This window comes from Perognathus longimembris, chromosome 13 (assembly GCF_023159225.1).
Source record: "Perognathus longimembris pacificus isolate PPM17 chromosome 13, ASM2315922v1, whole genome shotgun sequence".
Classification (NCBI taxonomy): domain Eukaryota; kingdom Metazoa; phylum Chordata; class Mammalia; order Rodentia; family Heteromyidae; genus Perognathus; species Perognathus longimembris.
In genome coordinates this window covers 60,695,793-60,712,840 of record NC_063173.1, presented here as the reverse complement: position 1 = coordinate 60,712,840, position 17,048 = coordinate 60,695,793, and the positions used below count along the sequence as shown (strand labels likewise).

General features: G+C 66.6%; 1 protein-coding gene across 1 annotated transcript in view; it reads left to right on the top strand.

The window, feature by feature from the left end:
* The window catches only part of Fgf19 (fibroblast growth factor 19), a 1,474-nt gene extending 1,260 nt beyond the window's left edge, over positions 1–214 (top strand). The window contains exon 3 of the mRNA XM_048361451.1: positions 116–214. Within this exon, the coding sequence (XP_048217408.1) occupies positions 116–214 (99 nt within the window). The remainder of the gene's footprint in view (positions 1–115) is intronic.
* Positions 215–17,048: the final 16,834 nt, after the last annotated feature.

Sequence of the window (17,048 nt, the reverse complement as noted above, 5' to 3'; positions counted from 1 at the left end):
AGAAAGAGGCCACTAAATCTTCACTCCCAGAAGCGGAGCGAGGCCGGCGCTGGGCGGCCCCGCACAACAAAGTGCGCCATTGTCACCCAGCACGCTCTCCTCTGGGGACCTTCAGCGGGCCCGAGGCCGGAGTCTTCCTCGTCGTGCCGCTGAAGGCGCGCGGCGGGGCCGTCCGAGGGGCGCGCGCTTGGCGCTGCTCAGTCCCGTGTCGTGACGCGGGCCTGCCTCGCCCTGGAGGCCACGCCGGCCCTTGGGCCCCGGTGGCTGCAGCCAGGCAGGGTTGGTGGCCAGCCCCTCCCGATGGGGGCAGGGGGGCTTGGACGGGGGGGGGGCACAGGGAGGGGGCCACAGGGAGAAGAGCAGCTTGGGACCATGATCCTCAGCTCTCGGGCCCCCGGGGAGCTAGCATGATGGGGGGGGGGGGGGCGGGGGGGGCGGAGCCGCGGAGCCGGGCCCCGCTTCCTACGGGAAGCTCCATCCCGGTCGACGTGCACTGTATCCCCGGGGCTGGAAGGACCCAGGAAACGAAGGCGGGACGCTTCCCCTCTGCCCCACGGCACCGACGGCGTGGCGAGCCTCTGTGCCGCCCAGGGCAGCCCCCCGAGGGCCTCGGGAACTCTCCCTCCAGCCAGCGGGGGGGACGGAGTGGAGCGGACCGGAACGCTCACGCGGGGGTGAACAGGTCCGGGCTGCCCGCCGGGCCCCCCGGGATGTGCCCGGGGTTCCGCAGGGCGCGGAGGCCGAGAAGCAGCCCTGGTTCAGGGATCGAGGGCTGGCGAATCCGTAACGAGCCCTTCCTCGCGCAGGGCTTGCGTCCTGAGGCTCCGAGGGACCACGCCGAGAGCCGGCGGGGGAAAACGGGGTGCAGGGAGCAGGCCTGGGGGGGAGGGGACCCTTGGGGGCCCAAACCGGCTCCCCTCTCCCCCGGTGCGGCTGCAGCCATGCCACAGGCTGGCAGCTTAAGCGACGCTCCCGGCCCACCCACGGCTCGGAGTCCCGAGTGGGTGCCCAGGGCCCCGGCGCCTGCCCCGCGTGCACACGGGGAGGCGGAGGCGGCTGGTGGGGGGCCACCCGCCACCAGTCACCTCCCAAAGCGGCGGCCAGGGCTCGCAGCTCAGGAGCCGGTCCCCCCGGGCTCACCCCGGAGACGGCCCGAAGGCCCACGGAGCCACGGCCCGGGGCCAGGCAGGAGCAGCCACAGGGCTCCGTCCCCTCCGCCTTCGGGGGGCGGGGGGGGGGTGGCTGGGTCCTGGCTGCCACACAGGCTGCCCAGAGCCAACCCTCCGCTGCCGCCCGCCCCCCCGGGCCCCACCCAGCCACAGGCCCCGCGCGCGGGTGGGTGGTCAGGAGCACGTGCCCGGGGGCGTGGCCTCTGCCCCCTCCCTGCCGGCCCCTCCTGCCGCAGATGCCCCCCCCCCCGCAGGTGGCTGCGGCCCCTTCTTCACCCCGAGCTCCCGCCCTGGCCCCCCCCCACCCCCCCCCCCGCCGCTTGGCCTCACCCAGTCGGCCAGGCCGCCTCTGGAAGAAGCGGCCATCAGGACCTCGTTTCACGCAGGCCGGTGGACCTGTCAGCTCGGTCACCCGAATCAAAGTGACGCTAAGACGCACCCCTCCAAAGTAGGCCAGAGCCCCCCGCGCCCCCCGCGCCCCCCGCTGCTCGCAGCCAAGGGGTCGCGAGGGGCCATTCGTATGGATGGGCCCATTGTTTTGGCAAATGAGGCCACCGGGAGTGGAAGCTGTGGGGGGACCCCCTGTGGCGGCCAGCGTGTCCTGGGGGGGCTCCCGCGCCTGCCCGGGGCCTGCCTCCGCCCTGACCGGGGTCCCCCCGGCTGCTGGGTTAATGAGACGGAGGCCTGGACGGGCACGGCCACCGTGCTGGGCTCCCTGGAAGAACGTTCTGGAAGAACGAGGCTGTCCCTGCTGCGTCTCCACTGGAATCGAGGGAGAACTGCTGACTCGCTCTGCCTGAGGGTTCCACGCTCCGGGGGGCCCGATGGGTTGCCCGGAGCCCACACCCCTCCGCGGCGGGCAGAGCCGGAGCCCACTCCCCACTGACAGGGGCTCCCCCGGGGTCCCCCACCCACACCTAGCGGGGCTCAGAGACGTCTTGCCCAGGCTGGCTTCGTGGAAGATGGCAAAGGCTTTGTAGGCCTCTACGAAGCGCACCTCTTCCCGGGGCAGGTAGACAGGGACCCCCCCGCCCCCCCGCCCCCCCGTCCCCCCCCCGCTGGCACTGCAGCGGTGCCCCACTTGGCGTCACGCCAGGAGCCGCATCTGACGGTTATCTGAGGGTGTGGCACGGCGGAGCGGCCAGCCTGGCCTCCCTCGCTCCGGGGACGCTCCCAGGGTCGAGGCGGGGGGGGGGGGGGGGCGGGGGGGGGAGCAGGCGAGGGGCGAGGTGACCTCGGCCTTGTCGGGGCCACACAGCGAGCCGGGCCGCCCCGGCGGCCGGTTCCCACCGCCTCTCCAGCCCCTTGGGCGGGCCCGACCCGGGAGGGAGCACCCCGGGACCCGGCCGGCCTCCCGGGGCGAGTTCCCAGGAGTCGGTGCTGGCCTGGCCTGGAGCCCAGGCTCCCCAGGGCCGGGCGGGGGCCCCCCCAGCACCCAGGGCTCCGGGGGACTCCAGGCCTCTCAGGCCCTCCGTGGCTCGGCTCTGGACCCGGGAGCCTGGGCTGCGGGACACTGGGCCCCGCCGTGCCCACGGCAGCGAGGCCCTCCCGAGGCCCGGGCGCCTGCCGGCCGGGCCCCTGGGGCGGCTCGGCTTGGCGCGTGGCGGGCGACACTGTGGAGATCGGTGCGACCCCACGGCAGTGCGCTGTCAGGCCCCAGTTGTTCCTTGCAGAGGCTCAGTGGAGTCCGATGCCCGGCATGAACGGGGACGGGAGAGAGGCAGAGGCGTCCAGGCCAAGAAGCGTGGCCCGCCCCCCGTGCCACTAGCACGGCTGTGGCCACGGCCGGATGCCCGCTCTGTGGGGCTGGGGACCCCTGGCCTCCCCCCCCCACCCCATCCAGTCCTCAGAGAAGCCACGCTGCCGCCCACGGTCCCGTCCACAGATGGGGGCCCCCAGGATTTGGGGACAAGGGGCAGCTCTGGCTGTCCCAAGAGAGGAACCAAGGGCAGCAGAAACCCCACACTGAGGGGAAGGAGCGCCAAGGGGCAGGGCTGGCCAAGAACCTCCGCGTACAGGGTCAAGTGCAAGCTGGGCCCCCAGCGGGAGGAGGACTGGGCCAGGCACGGCCTGCTTCAAGCACCTATCTCTACCAGCTCTGAGAGCACACGCTCTACGCCGGCAAAGAGAAGGGGGAGCGGGAACAAGTGGGGGGGGGGTGAGGAGATGTTGGCTGGATGGGCAAATGCATAATCAGTGGTGGGGGGTAGATGGGTGGGTGAATGAATAGTGGGTGACTGGACGGATGGGTGGGTGGATGGTTATACGATTAGGTGAGTGGATGATGGACCTATGAATGGGTGGGTGGACGGATGAATGCATAGGTGGATCTATGTGTAGATGGGTGGATGGGTGAATGAATGGGACCTGTGGGTGGGTGGGTGGGTGGGTGGATGGATGGATACATGGATGGATGGATGATGGATGGATGGATACATGGATGGATACATGGATGGATGGATGGATGGATGGATGGATGGATGGATGGACGGGTGGATGGATGGATACATGGATGGATGGATGGATGAATGGATACATGGATGGATGGATGGATGGATGGATGAATGGATGGATGGATACATGGATGGGTGGATGGATGAATGGATACATGGCTGGATGAATGGATGGATGGATACATGGATGGATACATGGATGGATGGATGATGGATGGATGGATGGATGGATGGATGGATGGACGGGTGGATGGATGATACATGGATGGATGGATGGATGGATGGATGGACGGGTGGATGGATGGATACATGGATGGGTGGATGGATGAATGGATACATGGATGGATGATGGAACATGGATGGGTGGTTGGATGAATGGATACACGGATGGATGAATGGATGGATGGATACATGGATGGATGATGGATGGATGGAGGAGCATACATTGGTAGCTGAGTGATGGATACATGGATGGATGGATGGATGGATATATGGATGGACGGGTGGATGGATGGATACATGGATGGGTGGATGGATGGATACACGGATGGATGAATGGATGGCTGGATACACGGATGGATGAATGGATGGATGGATACATGGATGGATGAATGGATGGACGGATGGATGGATACATGGATGGATGGATGGACGGATAGAGGAGCATACACTGGTAGCTGAGTGGATGGATACATGGATGGGTGGATGGAAGGATAGACCGACCGGTGAGCAGGCATATGGTAATAAAGTGTTGCAGATCTCGCATTGTGACTTCTGACCGTGACCATCTCTGTCTCCGTCATAGCTGGGATCAAAGGTGTGCACCATCACACCCAACTTGTGCGTTGAGATGTGTGCTCACTAACCTCTTGCTCGGGCTGGCTTTGAACTTGAATCCTGTGGAGACCCACTTTCTGAGTAGCTGGATTTCCACAAAGAGAAACAGGCACCAGGGATGCCCAGTCCCCGGGGATCCCAGCTCCCCACACCAAACTCCCCCACCCCACCCCACCCCCGCCAGCCCTGGGGTCCTGGCTCTGTGGTGTCCACAGCCACCTCTCCTAAGAGCCCTGTGAGGAGATGGGCTCTGAGCAGAAGGAAAAGGGGGCACTGGTCCTTGGCCACCTCTGCCCAGTGGCTGGCCACAGGCAGCAGGTCAGCCGCAGCCAAGTCCTCCTCCGGTGACCTGGGCGGTGGGAACCCCGCCCACCCCACATGGGGACTTGCTCAGGGCCGCCCACACCCTGCCGTGGACGCGGCCACCTGCGGCCGCTCTTGGGGCCCAGGGGTGACCCCAGGCCTGGGGAGGTGGTGGCTGCCCGGCCTCTGTGGTAGCGCACCCGGGACGGGAAGCGCCGAGAGCGGCTGCTCTTCCTGCAGCCATTCCGGAAGGCTTCCTGGAGGAGGGGGTCTGGGGGGCAAAGCCCCAGGTGGGGAGGAGGAGGGGCAGCCTGCGGGGGGGGGGGGGCAGGACTGGAGGCTGCTCCGCCGAGCTCCTGACTCCAGCCAGCCCTGGCCCCTGCCTGGCTGCAGGGAGGGAACTAGGAATGTCAGCATGAAGCCGCCACATTCCTGAGGTCCCCTCACGGCCTGGGGCTGCCCCGCCCCTCCTCTGGCTTAGCCCAAAAAGCGAGAAGCCATGCTGGGGTCCCCCCACCCGCCCCCGCTGCCCCCTGGGCCCCCGCTGGCTCTCCAGCCTGGGTGTTCGTTCATCGGGGGGCCCCTCAGCCCGGCCCCGTGGGGGCTGGTGAGCTTTCCCAGGGCCCTGGCACTGGGTATTTTGGGGGCGTCCCCTAATGAAAACAGCAGGAATGCTGGAGGCCCCGCCGCGTCCCCAAGGCTTGGGTGCGGCACTGAAGAGCTGGCAGAGAAGAGGAAAAGCAGGGAGGAGGCAGGCAGAGGACGGGGGGGGAGGGAGGGACAGGGAGCCGTCCTGGAGCCGGCGAGGGGGGTGGGAAAGGATGGGCACACAAGCCCGGAAAGGGGGCGCCCCCCCCGAGAAAGGGCATCGGGAAGGCTGCCGGCCAGCAGCGCCCTGCCCTCCCCCAGGGGAAGGGCCACCAACCTGGGCCTGGTCCCGGAGAGGGGCGGGTGGCACCGCGGGCCCTGCCCGCCCCTGGGTGGCCCATCCCCATCTCCCTGGGGGGGCGACATCCAAGGCCACCAGGAAATCTGGCCAGAGGCCTCCTACCCCCAAGACACAGCCCGGCCCCGCACCGCGGACGGCACCGACAGCCCCGCCGCGCCCCGCACAGCGGCGCCCGGGGTCCGGCCCGGCCACGCGTGCCCAGCCCCCGGGGAGGGGGGGCACCCCGGAACACCGTGCCCGCCCCCCGCCAGGGCGGCCGGGGGCCCGGCATGGGGACGGACCCGAGCCGGGGCCAGGGAAGGCCCAGGCCCCACCGAAGACCTTGCGCCTCCCTTCCCACCCCCGCTCCCCGTCTCCCCCGTCTCTCAACCTCACAGACCACCCCAGACGCCGGGTTCTCCCGGCTCGGAGGAGCCCAGCCGGGCCGGGGGACTCGGGGCCCGGGTGGGGCCACCACGGGCGGCACGGCGCGCCCAGGGCAGCGAGCGTTCCCACACGCCCCTCGCCGGTATTTTTAGCCCCGGAGCCTGGAGTTGGTTAAGAATAGCTTCGGGCAGTGGGAAAGGGCTCAGGGCCGGCCCGGAGCCGGCTGGGCCCTGGAGGCCCTGGGGGGGAGGGGGGACCCCAGAGGCCCTGAGGCCTAGCGGCGTCCACACGTGGTAGCGGCGTCCACACGTGGCAGTGGCGTCATGTGGTAGTGGCGTCCACCCGTGGCAGTGGCGCCCACACGCGGTAGTGGCGTCCACACCGTGGTGGTGGCCACCCTTTCAGCCAGGGTTGGGTCTCACTTGCAAAAAGAGCCAGAGGAGATCAGGCTTTCCCGGCCTCTGTGGCGCCCCCCCCCCCCCGGGGACTATGGCGGGGGGGGGGTGGCCCCTTTCGGCACGAGAGACTACAGTGGTTGGACCTGGGTGGCTGGCACTCCTGAGGGTGAAGATGGGGTGCTTCCAGCCAGAGGGACCTGGCAATGTTCTTCCCAGTGTGGGGGGGGGGCACCGTCCCAGCCAGGCCTGAGGCCCGGGGCTGGCCCCTGCACCCCGCTAGGCTCCCCATCCTGCCCCGGGGAACCCCAGGGGAGCCCCGCCCAGCCTGGAAATTTGTCTGCAGAGTCCAGCCTCCCAGCCCTGCCCTCTGGGGTCCCCATCTCCAGGTGGTGCCCCCCCCCGGGCCCAGCACGTCCTGGAGGGATCCTCGCTGGAGACCGGCTGCGGTGTGGAGCGGGCAGAGCTCTACGACTGCCAGTCCTGCCAGCACAGGGACTCGGGGCGCACAGCCCACGCTGGCACCGCAAGATACAGATTCCCCAGTCCAGCGATGCCGGGGGGGGGGGTGTGATGGACGGGGGAGCCATGATGGACAGGGGAAGCTTTGCAGGTCGCTGCTCCTCTGTTCTAGAACCTTCTACAGCTCCCTAGTGCCTGTGACAGGTAGAAAGCACCAGTAAATCCTGGCCGCACGCAGGAGAACGTACCCGAGGTGTAGGGAGCCCACCCCAGGGCCGCCCATTAGCGTCTGGGGGTGGGGGTGGGGGGGGCAGAGGCGGCCGTGGCTCTGGGTGGCGGTGTGGCCGGGCCCGGCCTTGCCCGCCCCCCCCGGCCTTGCCGCCCCCCCCCCCCCCGCCTGTGGATCTGGGCCGCCCGGCTGTGGGCCCCTGCCCGCTCCCCGCTCCCCTCCCCCCCCCCCAGTCCCATTCTTGTGGCAGCTCATTATGCGCGTGCCAGCTGCCGGGGACTCGCGGACACCGCATCGCGGGGGGCCCAGCCCTGACCTCCCGGAGGCCCCCGTCCTGGTGAAAGACACGCGGGGGGCAATGGGGGGGAGCCACTCCGCCCCGGGAGGGCGGCCGGTAAACACACACCCAGATCGCCTTCGGGCCTAGAAGGTTCCGTGAACTGCTCCGGGGCTGCTGCGGGGCTGAGCCCACCGCCGGGGAGGTGGCACCTCACCAGGGACCAAGACGGGCGGGGGACGGTGGGGGGAGCTGAGCCCCTCCCCATGGGGTGCCTGCCGGGGCCGCAGGACCCATGAGGGCCACTGCCACCTGGAACTCGGGCGACCCCCAAGAATCACCACCGCCATCTCCCACCACCCACAGCTTCCAGAGCCGGACCGGGCCTGGGCGCGGCCGGGGGGGTGCGGGAATGAACGGATGAAGGTAGCAGAGGGGTCTTGTCCTCCCGGTGAGTAGGGGTGGGGTCCCCCCACTTTGCCCAGGTCCAAGTGGAGACCAGGACACCTGGACACCTACATGGCCAGAAGCTTCCTGCTCCGGGATGGGCTGAGCCCCACAGCTCTTCAGGAAGGGGCCCCGCCCCTTCCCCTGCACCCCAGGACCCGCACAGCCCTGACTTGAGCCGGGCAACCCCCCCCCCCCCCCCGCCTCTCCTCACAGGGCCGCTGTGTCAGCCCCGCCTGCAAGGCCCCGTTGTCGGTGCCCGTCTGAGCCCGCAGGCCTGGAAGCAGGAAGCAGGGATGAGATCTGCCACCTTCCTTCCATTGTCATCGTCTGATCGTCTCCGTGCAAGATGCCATCCGGTGTGGCTGGGCCCACGTGCGGGCCGGAGGGCGGGGACCGGCCCCTCTGCAGGGCCGCAGCTGCTCCGGACACTGGGCGTCGCCCCGGCGGGCCCCTGCTCTCCGTCACCAGGGCCCCAAGGGTGCCCAGAGCGGGCTCAGGAGGGAGGACGATGAGCCCACGGCTCCCTGAGGGCGACCGAGACGGGGTCCTCGTAGCACAGCTCCCCTTCCTCACCTTCCACACGGCACCCCGGCTCCAGCCAGACTTGGTGCAGCACACCCAGAAGTCCCTGAGCCCAGAGACATAGCTGGGCTTCCCCTGCCGGACCCGAGTCTAGACCCTTCCGGAATCTCCCGCCTGACCCGAGTCTAGACCCTTCCGGAATCTCCCGCCTGACCCGAGTCTAGACCCTTCCAGAATCTCCCAGCTGCAAGCCACAGAGCCAATGGCCACTGGCAGAGAGTTCACGAAGGTGTGATGGCTTCAGGCACAGCTGGCTCCAGGACCCCACCCCCAGAACTTAGTGTTGGTGTCTTTCTCCCCACTCCCTGCCCTTCCACTCCAAGCTGACGGTGGCCTCTCGCCTCTGTGAGTCTCGGCCCAAGTTCTGGGGGTACCCACCGGCTCCTGTGCCCCCCTCCAGCTTGGCCAGGCGTCCACCTCCTGCCCTCAGGCCCTGGGGAGGTCGGCTGCCGACAGGAGAGCCCGGGCACCGTGGCGGAGGAGAGAGGACCACACACCGAGCCGGCCAACCTAGAGGACAGGCGCACTGCAAGGGGCAGGGGGTCAGGGATGGAACGTTCTGGAAGGAAGGCCAAGTCTGCCTCAAGCGTGTCTCTGTCTGTGTGACTCGAGCCAGTCTTGGAGTCTCTCTGCCAGAGCACTGTGGTGAGGCCTGGCCCGTCCTTGGGGCTGGTTTGAGGGCGTCGCTGATGACCCACCGCCCTCCACAGACCGAGGGTAACGGGGTCATGTTAAGATCCTTCTAGAATTCCTCCACTGGGCGATCAGAGTGGTGCCCTTCTCTGCCCGGCAACACTGGGCTCCGGCCCGCTCCTCTCCTGCAGCCTGGGTCTCCTTGCAACATGGCGCCCGGGGACCCGAGGGCTGGGAGGAAGGAGAGCCCCCGCGGGGCCGCCCCCACCGGCCATGGGTCGAGGGCGGGGCTGCCGTGGAAGGCCCCCCGCCCCCCCCCCGGCCCCCCAGGCCCCCCCCGCCCCCCCAGGCCCGGCCGCTCGCCCGGTCGCTCACACCGGCCCCAGCCCTGACCCGGAGAGCGCGCTGCCCGCCTGGCACAACCGAAGCCAGGGACAGCGGCTCGCCCCGGTCCCGCTGGCCCCGCGCCAGGGCCCGGGCCGCCTCCCTCTCCCGGCCCGGCTTCCCCTGGCACTGCCAAGCCCGGGTCCAGCTGCCACGCCGGCCGCTCCCGGCCTCCGGGGCCCCCGCTCCCGGCAGCTGCCCCAGAGGCCCGGGCCGCGTCCACAGCTCCATTTTTGGAATTCTTTTGGGGTGAGAGCAGCGCTGCCATCCACAGAGCTCTGTTGGCAGCGGCCGCCCGGGGGGGGGGGGTGAGGGGGGGGAGGACCGCGATTGTCCACGCCAGCTGTGGCCGCAGGAATGTGCCGGGCTGCCGGTCCTGCCCAGAGCCGGCCGCTGTGTACGGTCACCACGCACGGGGCCCCAGGCACTGCCCTCCACGCGGGTGGGGGGCACGGACTCGGGCCCCGCCTTCCCCACAGAGGGAGGGGGTGACCCTCACGCAGCAGGGGTGGGCTGCTTTGACTACTGGGGGGTCCACGGAGGCGGGGGGGAGGAGGCCCGAAACCCCACACCGGGGCCTCAGGACCTAAGTCCCAAGGTGCCACCAAGAAACGCTCACTGGGGCGGAGCCCGGAGAGGCAGAACCCCGCCCCTTCCAGCCCCGCCCGTCCCCGTCGCTCCCCTCCCTCCATCACAGGACTCAGCCAGAGATCCAGGCCAAGATCACAGTGCTATGTGGTACCCAGGCCGTGGACGGGCCCAGCGGGGAGGGGGTGGATGGGAACCTGAAGACGGGCAAGAGAAACATGGCTAGAAAGCCAGACACCAGCGGCTCACGCCTGTCATCCTAGCTACCACGGAGGCTGCGATTGGGGGACATGAAGGGAAGCTGAAGAGTCACTAAACCCCTGTCTCTAAAATCATCAACAAGCCTTAGGGCTGGGGCTACGGCTCAAGTGGTAAAGTGCCAGTTGAGCGCGCAAGCTAAGCAAGTGTAAAGTGTACTGATTCCAAGCCTCGGTAGGGTCAGCAAAGAGAAGAGAAGAGGGGAGGACGGGGGGGGGGGGGAGGGAGGGGGAGGAGACGGTAGAAAGATGCACAGGTGGATGGTGACGGATGGTGGGTGGATAGCTCAATGACGGCGTGAGGACGGAGATCAATGGATGGACAGACAGACGACGAAGGGTAGAGGGAAGCGGGAGGGAGGGAGATGGGAATAGGTGGGTGGCTATGCGATGGGCGGATGGGCGGATGGATGAGGAGGAGAGGAAGGCAGAAAGATGGAGGGCGGACAGACGTCGTCACGGGTGGCTGCCTCCTCGATCAGCACAGATCCCTGCCAGAAAGACGCCCAGCCATAGCCAGGGGGCTGAGCGGGGTCCCAGCCCCCAACCCAACCCAGAGGCCCGCGGGGTCACCGCCCGCCCGCCTGCCCGCCCGCGGGCCACGCGGGCTCCGGCCTGGCTGTGTGGGGCTCCAGGCAGGGCCCGGGTTCTTTCCCTCCCAGGCCCACGGCCGCCCCTGGAGGAAAAGCCTCCTCCCTCCCCACCAAGGGCGCCCGCCGGCCCCGGAGCCAGGCAAACGGCCAGACCGCCCGCGACCGACCTCACTCCCTCCCTCCCTCCCGCCCCCCCCCTCCCCCTCTTTCTCTCCTCATGCCTCTTGTTCCTTGTGGACCGGTTGCCCCCGCTAGGACCTGCAGGACGGCGGTAACTGGAAGCAGCCAGGGCGGGCGGCGTCCTTGTGCGCTCCACCTCGGGGAGAGCGTGAGTCGTCTCCCCCGTTGGGGCGCGGTGATGGCGGCTGCTCCTGGTGCCTCACACCTGTAATCCCAGCTTCACACGAGGCAGCCGGGGGGGGGGAAGATCGAGGTCTGAGGCCAAACCCGGGCAAGAAGCGATCGGGACCCCCTCTCCACAGACAAGCCAGGCGCAGTGGGGCGCGTCTACAATCCCAGCTACCCGCGTCCGCGCGGATGCTTCCGGAGCCCCGGGCCGCTGGGGCTCCCCCTACCCTACCCCAGGACATTTGCACCTCAGCTCCTGCTGCCAGAGCAGACCCCTCCCGGCCGGCCCCCTCCCACGTCCGTGTCCCCTCACTGGAGGGGCGTCCCCCTGACCTCCGCCCCCCCATGCTATGCCCCCCCTTTTCCTCCCCACTTCTCCGGCTCAGACTCACCCCGCTGCTCAGGGGCGGCCTCGAACCGAGGGCGGCCCCCGCACAAAGGAGGGGAGATGGGGGGGCGGGGTTAAAGACCTCAGCCCTAGAAAAGGGAAGGCGATGGGCACAGTCACCCCAGCCGGCCCCCCGGACGTGAACCCACCAGGCACGCGGGCCCCAGACACCGCATCGCACTTGCAGACTGTGCCAGGGAAAGGGAAACCCGGGTCGCCATGACGGGCTGTGTCTGCTTGCTTCTTAGCAGTTTTCTCTGTTCTCACACGTTTTCTAGAAAATTCTGATTGGGCGCGATAAACGCAATAAATACACTAAACACAATAATTACCGAAAACATGATGCTGTTAAACAAATCGGAGAGGAATGGCCACTCCTGCCAAGAAATCCTTGAAGGGAGTATCACACAGCCATCAACAAGACAAAGCGCTTTTCTGTGCCTGTTCGGACCCTACCCCCTCCCCACCCCTCCCGGCCACGGGAGGCCCCTGGGGGCAAGGGCAGGGACTGGGGCCTGGGGGGGGGGGCCCTGGGACCGCCGCACCAGCTCTGGTGAGTTAGTGTGTGGGGTTCTAGAAAGATCTGAGTGGGAGGGGCCTGAGGGAGCGCGGGGGGCCGGGGGCGGGGGGGGGGGGGAGGCTGGCCTGGTGCGGCTCCCGGGAGCCCCAGCATCCGGCGGGCGGGGCCAGAGAGAAAGTCAGCAGGCACCCCGGGTCTGCGGGGGTCCCTGTGGGATGGGAGGGCTGCAGGGCCCGCGGGACGCTGTCGAGATGGCCGGATCCCGTGCCCACGCGCCGGGAGGATAGAGGGGAGGCAGAGGAAGACGGGGAGCAGGCTGGGCCCAGGCTGCCCAGGGCTCCCCGACCAGGGGGGGAGGGGGGCGGGGGGGGCTCCCGTTCCCAGGCCCAGCCGGGGCTGCGCCCCTGTACGCTGGCGGGGACCCCACGACCGCTCCGGCCCCGGACCCGGTCTCTGTCCACCTCGGGGTGGACATCGGTGGGGCCCCCAAGTCCCCCTGGGAGCTGTCGCTTGGGGGGGCCCGGGGGGCTCCTGGCAAAGAGGCCGTCTCCCCGGGGAGTTCCGCCGCAGTGCGTTAAGGACTTGAACGTGAAAAACGGAAAGGGACGCATTCCCGAGCGGCCCCCGAGGAGCTGGGGTGCCGGGCGAGCCGTGGCCGCCTTTCAGGCCTCTCTTGTTTTTAGCCAGGGCCTTGCGACGCGGCCCCGGCTGGCCTGGAACTCGTGGACTCGCTGGCTCGCTGGCTCGGTCCTCCTGCCTCGGCCTCCAGCCGCTCACAACACTGATCCGTCCCAAAGATTAACCGTGCCCGCCGGCAAAGCCCCCCCCCCGCCCCCCGCCGCTGGAAGGCCCCTGCCCGGGGGTCTCTGGGTATACAGGGGTCACCCCCTCAGTCCTGGGGAACCTAGGGCTCCCCCCCCCAGGGCCCTAGCCCCTCAAGATGGAGACCCCTCCCTCACGCCAGACCCTCCCCCCACCCCAGAGGGCAAAGGCCTCCCAGGATCTCACGGGAGGAACTGAAACCCGAGCCGCCCCGCCCTGGGGGCTCCAGGGCGCCCCAAGACGACACGCAGGAGCAGGAACGGGGCGCAGCTCCCTCTCCCAGCCTCCCGCCGCCTCCTCCTCCTTCCCAACCCCACCCCCGCCCCCCAGGATGGCAGGGACTCACCCCAACACCACAACCCTCCCCCCCACACCCCAACAAGCACCCCGCCAGCCCAGCCCGGCCCAGCCCGGGCGGAAGAGCGCAGCGGGCTGGCGGGAGCTGCCAAGCAGGCGCGCTGCCCGCTGGCCGGCTCTGCGCAGCTCCGTGGGAATCCCCCCCCTCCCCCCCCACCCCCCCACCCCCCCCACCCCCCCCTCCCCCGGCAGCGCGGGCAGGAAGCGCCGCGGGCACCGGGCAGGCTGCGCCGGTTCCCAGGGACCCGACCCGACTGCGGGAGAAGCCCGGCTCCCAGGAGGCAGCGCTCCGCCGGGGCGGAGGGGCTCTGGGGGTCCCGTGCAGCCCCCCACCTCCTGCCCGTCCCCCTCTTCTCCCTAACCCACTCCCCACAACGCCCCCCCGGGGCCCGCCTGGGGGCTCCCATGGGCACCCCGGAACTCAGGGGCAGAAGGGAGCTCCGGGTGGAAGGGCAGACCCCACCCGGGGGGGTTACTTGATGGGGGGGCTCCTGCCTCAGTCCGGCTCCCAGGCCCCCCAGGTCCTGATCCTGGTCGTGGTCTCACTGCACTCTCCCACTGAGCACGAGGCGAGAGGTGGGGTTCGGCGGAGAGCACCCCCATGCTTGGCAGCCTGGCCGAGTCAGAGGGGAGTGGAGGGAGCCCCAGGCGCCCCGCTCCCCCCCCCCCCCCCGCCCCGGGCGGAACCCCGGGTTCAACCCCGGGACTCCAGGGGCCGGCGGACAGGAGCCTCCGCCACGGAGCCCGCGAGGCCGTGGGGGCGATGGGGGGCCGGCCGGGCCTCCGAGCGGGAAACAACGGGGATCCAGGTGTCCACATCAGCTCCGTGACGCAAGGAGAGGAAAGACGCGGAGGGAGGGAGCCCGGGACGCCCCGGTTCCCACGCCCCACTCCGCACACCCCACCCTGCGCACCCCGCCCTGCTCCACATACACGCGGGGGTCCCTGCCCGCCACGGCCGCCTGGAGATCGCCCCCAAGCAGGAAAGAGGATGTTTGGACACCCCGAGAGCCCCCCGAAACGCCGGGCTGAGCACCCCAGCCCCCCCCTCCGGGCCCTGGTGCTCTCTTCCAGGAGCCCACGGAGGTGACAGAAGTCTACTTCTTGCTGACAGGGGTGAGTGGGGAGGGGGAGGGCTTGGCCGCGCCCCCGGCCACCCAAGCTGACAAGTCGCACGGGGGGGTGGGTGCTGCTTGCCCCAGCCTGGAGGACACCCCAGAATTGAAGATTCAAGGAGCAGCCTGGCAGGCGGCTCCCACTCCCCTGCAATCCTAGCTACTCAGGAGGCGGAGGGCGGAGGATCGTGATTGGAACCCAGCCCCAGGTTTCCCTCCCCTTCCCCCCCAGGTCGGAGGTCATCTGGACATGGCCAGGACTTTTCCCCGAACCCCAGTGATTAGCTCGTGGGCCCCATCTCCAGACCCACCTGTCTGGGGACGCTGCCCCTAGGCTTTTTCACTCAAGGCTCGCGTTCTACCCCTTGAGCCACAGCCCCACTTCCAGCTTTTTGTGTGCGTGCGTGTGGGTACTTGGAAATAAAGAGTCTCACAGGTTCTCCTGCCCAGGCTGGCTTTGAACCACAATCCTCAAATCTCAGCTTCCTGAGTAGCTGATATTACAGGTGTGAGTCCAGGTGCCTGGCTGGGCTTGGACTCTGATGAACAACAAAGCGCCCTCCACCTGCCCCGGGCTGTAAGTGTGTGAGGAAGTGACCTGCTGCTCACTCAGTCCCGGGTTCCAGGAAGGCCCAACACTGGGCTCCCAAGAGGCTCCCTGCCTGTGCCGGCACTGGGAGAGACGCAAACGTCCGGCCCGTTTCTGGGGCACAGGCGGCTGGGCAGCTCGGGTCCCTGCTGGGACCTCGTCCTCCCTGGCAGAGGGCAGCCAGGGGTGGCCTGGCCGCTTCCCACACTCCCTCCGGAGCTGCCTCTGCTCGGGCGAGATTCAGACCACCTGCTGCATGGCAGGTTCCCATCCTCAGCCCCTGCACCCGGCTTCAGCCAGACCGGTGCCACCTGATCAAGGCGCGCTTCCCGCCCTTCCTCCCTCCCTCTCTCCTTCTTTCCTTTCTCTTTCCTTCTTTTTTCAGATATGAGGCTCTTGTCCAGGTGCTTCGGCGCTCTAGACAAGCACTCTGCCACTCAGCTACTTTCCTACACCCAACACTCAAGTGCACATTAAAATGTTCCCCAGAATAGGCCTTCTCCTAGGTCATAAAGCAAACCTTAAAAGGGGTGAGAAGAAATTAAATCCCACGGGGCTGGGAATATGGCCTAGTGGCAAGAGTGCTTGCCTCCTACACATGAAGCCCTGGGTTCGATTCCCCAGCATCACATATACAGAAAACGGCCAGGAGTGGCGCTGTGGCTCAAGTGGCAGAGTGCTAGCCTTGAGCAAAAAGAAGCCAGGGACAGTGCTCAGGCCCTGAGTCCAAGCCCAGGACTGGCAAAAAAGAAAAAAAAGAAATTAAATCCCACAGGGCATGTCTCGTAATGCACTTAAGCTGCTGCACGTCGATGATAGCAAGATGAGAGAAATTCCTCTCGGCGTGTGGAAATTCAATGGCATATTCTGAATAACTGATGAATCAAAGAAGGAAGCAGGACACACTTGGCTGAACGAAAGTGAAAACGCAAGCACGTGAGAAGCTGTGAGGGGTGTTCCCCCAGCGCACAGAAGGAAGCTCTGAACAGCGACTGCTTATGTAAGAAAACAATAAAAGTTTCAAACCAATGATCAAAGCAATTTTTTTCCCCCTAAGAAAGTAGAAAAGGAAGAGAAAAACAAACCCAAAGCAAGCAGAAGGAAGGAACCAATAAAGCCAAGGACAGTAATATCCAAGGTGGAAACAGAAAACAAAAGAGAAAGGCCAATAAAACTAGAAGTTAGTTCTCTAAAAAACAAGCAAGTTAATGACACTCCAGCAACACTAACCAAAAGATAAGGAAGATGTTGTAAACATCCAAAGTTGTTTAAAATACTGAAAAAATAAAATGCTTTGCCCAGCCCAGCACCAGTGGCTCAGTCCCGTAGTCCTAGCTACTCATAAGGCTGACCCCTGGAGGACTGGGGCTCAAGGCCATCCCAATGAGACTCCATCTCCAGTTAACCAGCAAAAGCCAGGTTAGGGGTGTCACTGAGGTGTAAAAATACCAGCTACGAGCAAACAAGCTGATGAGCAGTCGTGAGGTCCTGAGTTCAAACTCAGGTACCAGCACACAAAACTGCTGCCCTCACAAACTCAACATCTTAGATGCAACTTCTGATGTTCTTGAAGGACAAAAATTCTCCCAAGATGAAGCTAATGTCTCACCTACCCTTCAACTATCAATGATGCTAATATTTTATACTTAACATTGTTATTACATATGTATTTTTATAATTGTATAGCATTTTTATAATTTTTCTAGTAGTTACTTAATAAGTCACCAAGAAAATATGAGCAAATGAAGTCCAGTGGTAATACACAAAGAACAGCATGCTGCCAACTCAGGTGGGACTGCAGGAATGCAAGGTTGGTTCAATACCAAAAAATTCTATCAATGGTGCTGGCCAGCAAGGGATCTCCCCCTTTTGTGAGGCAGAGTCTCTGAGACCAGAGTGGACCCTGGAGTTGAACCTTCCAGACCACTAGATGGGCGTCCCCCTCCTTCCTGGGCCTAGTCCTCCTCCAAAGGCCCCATTCC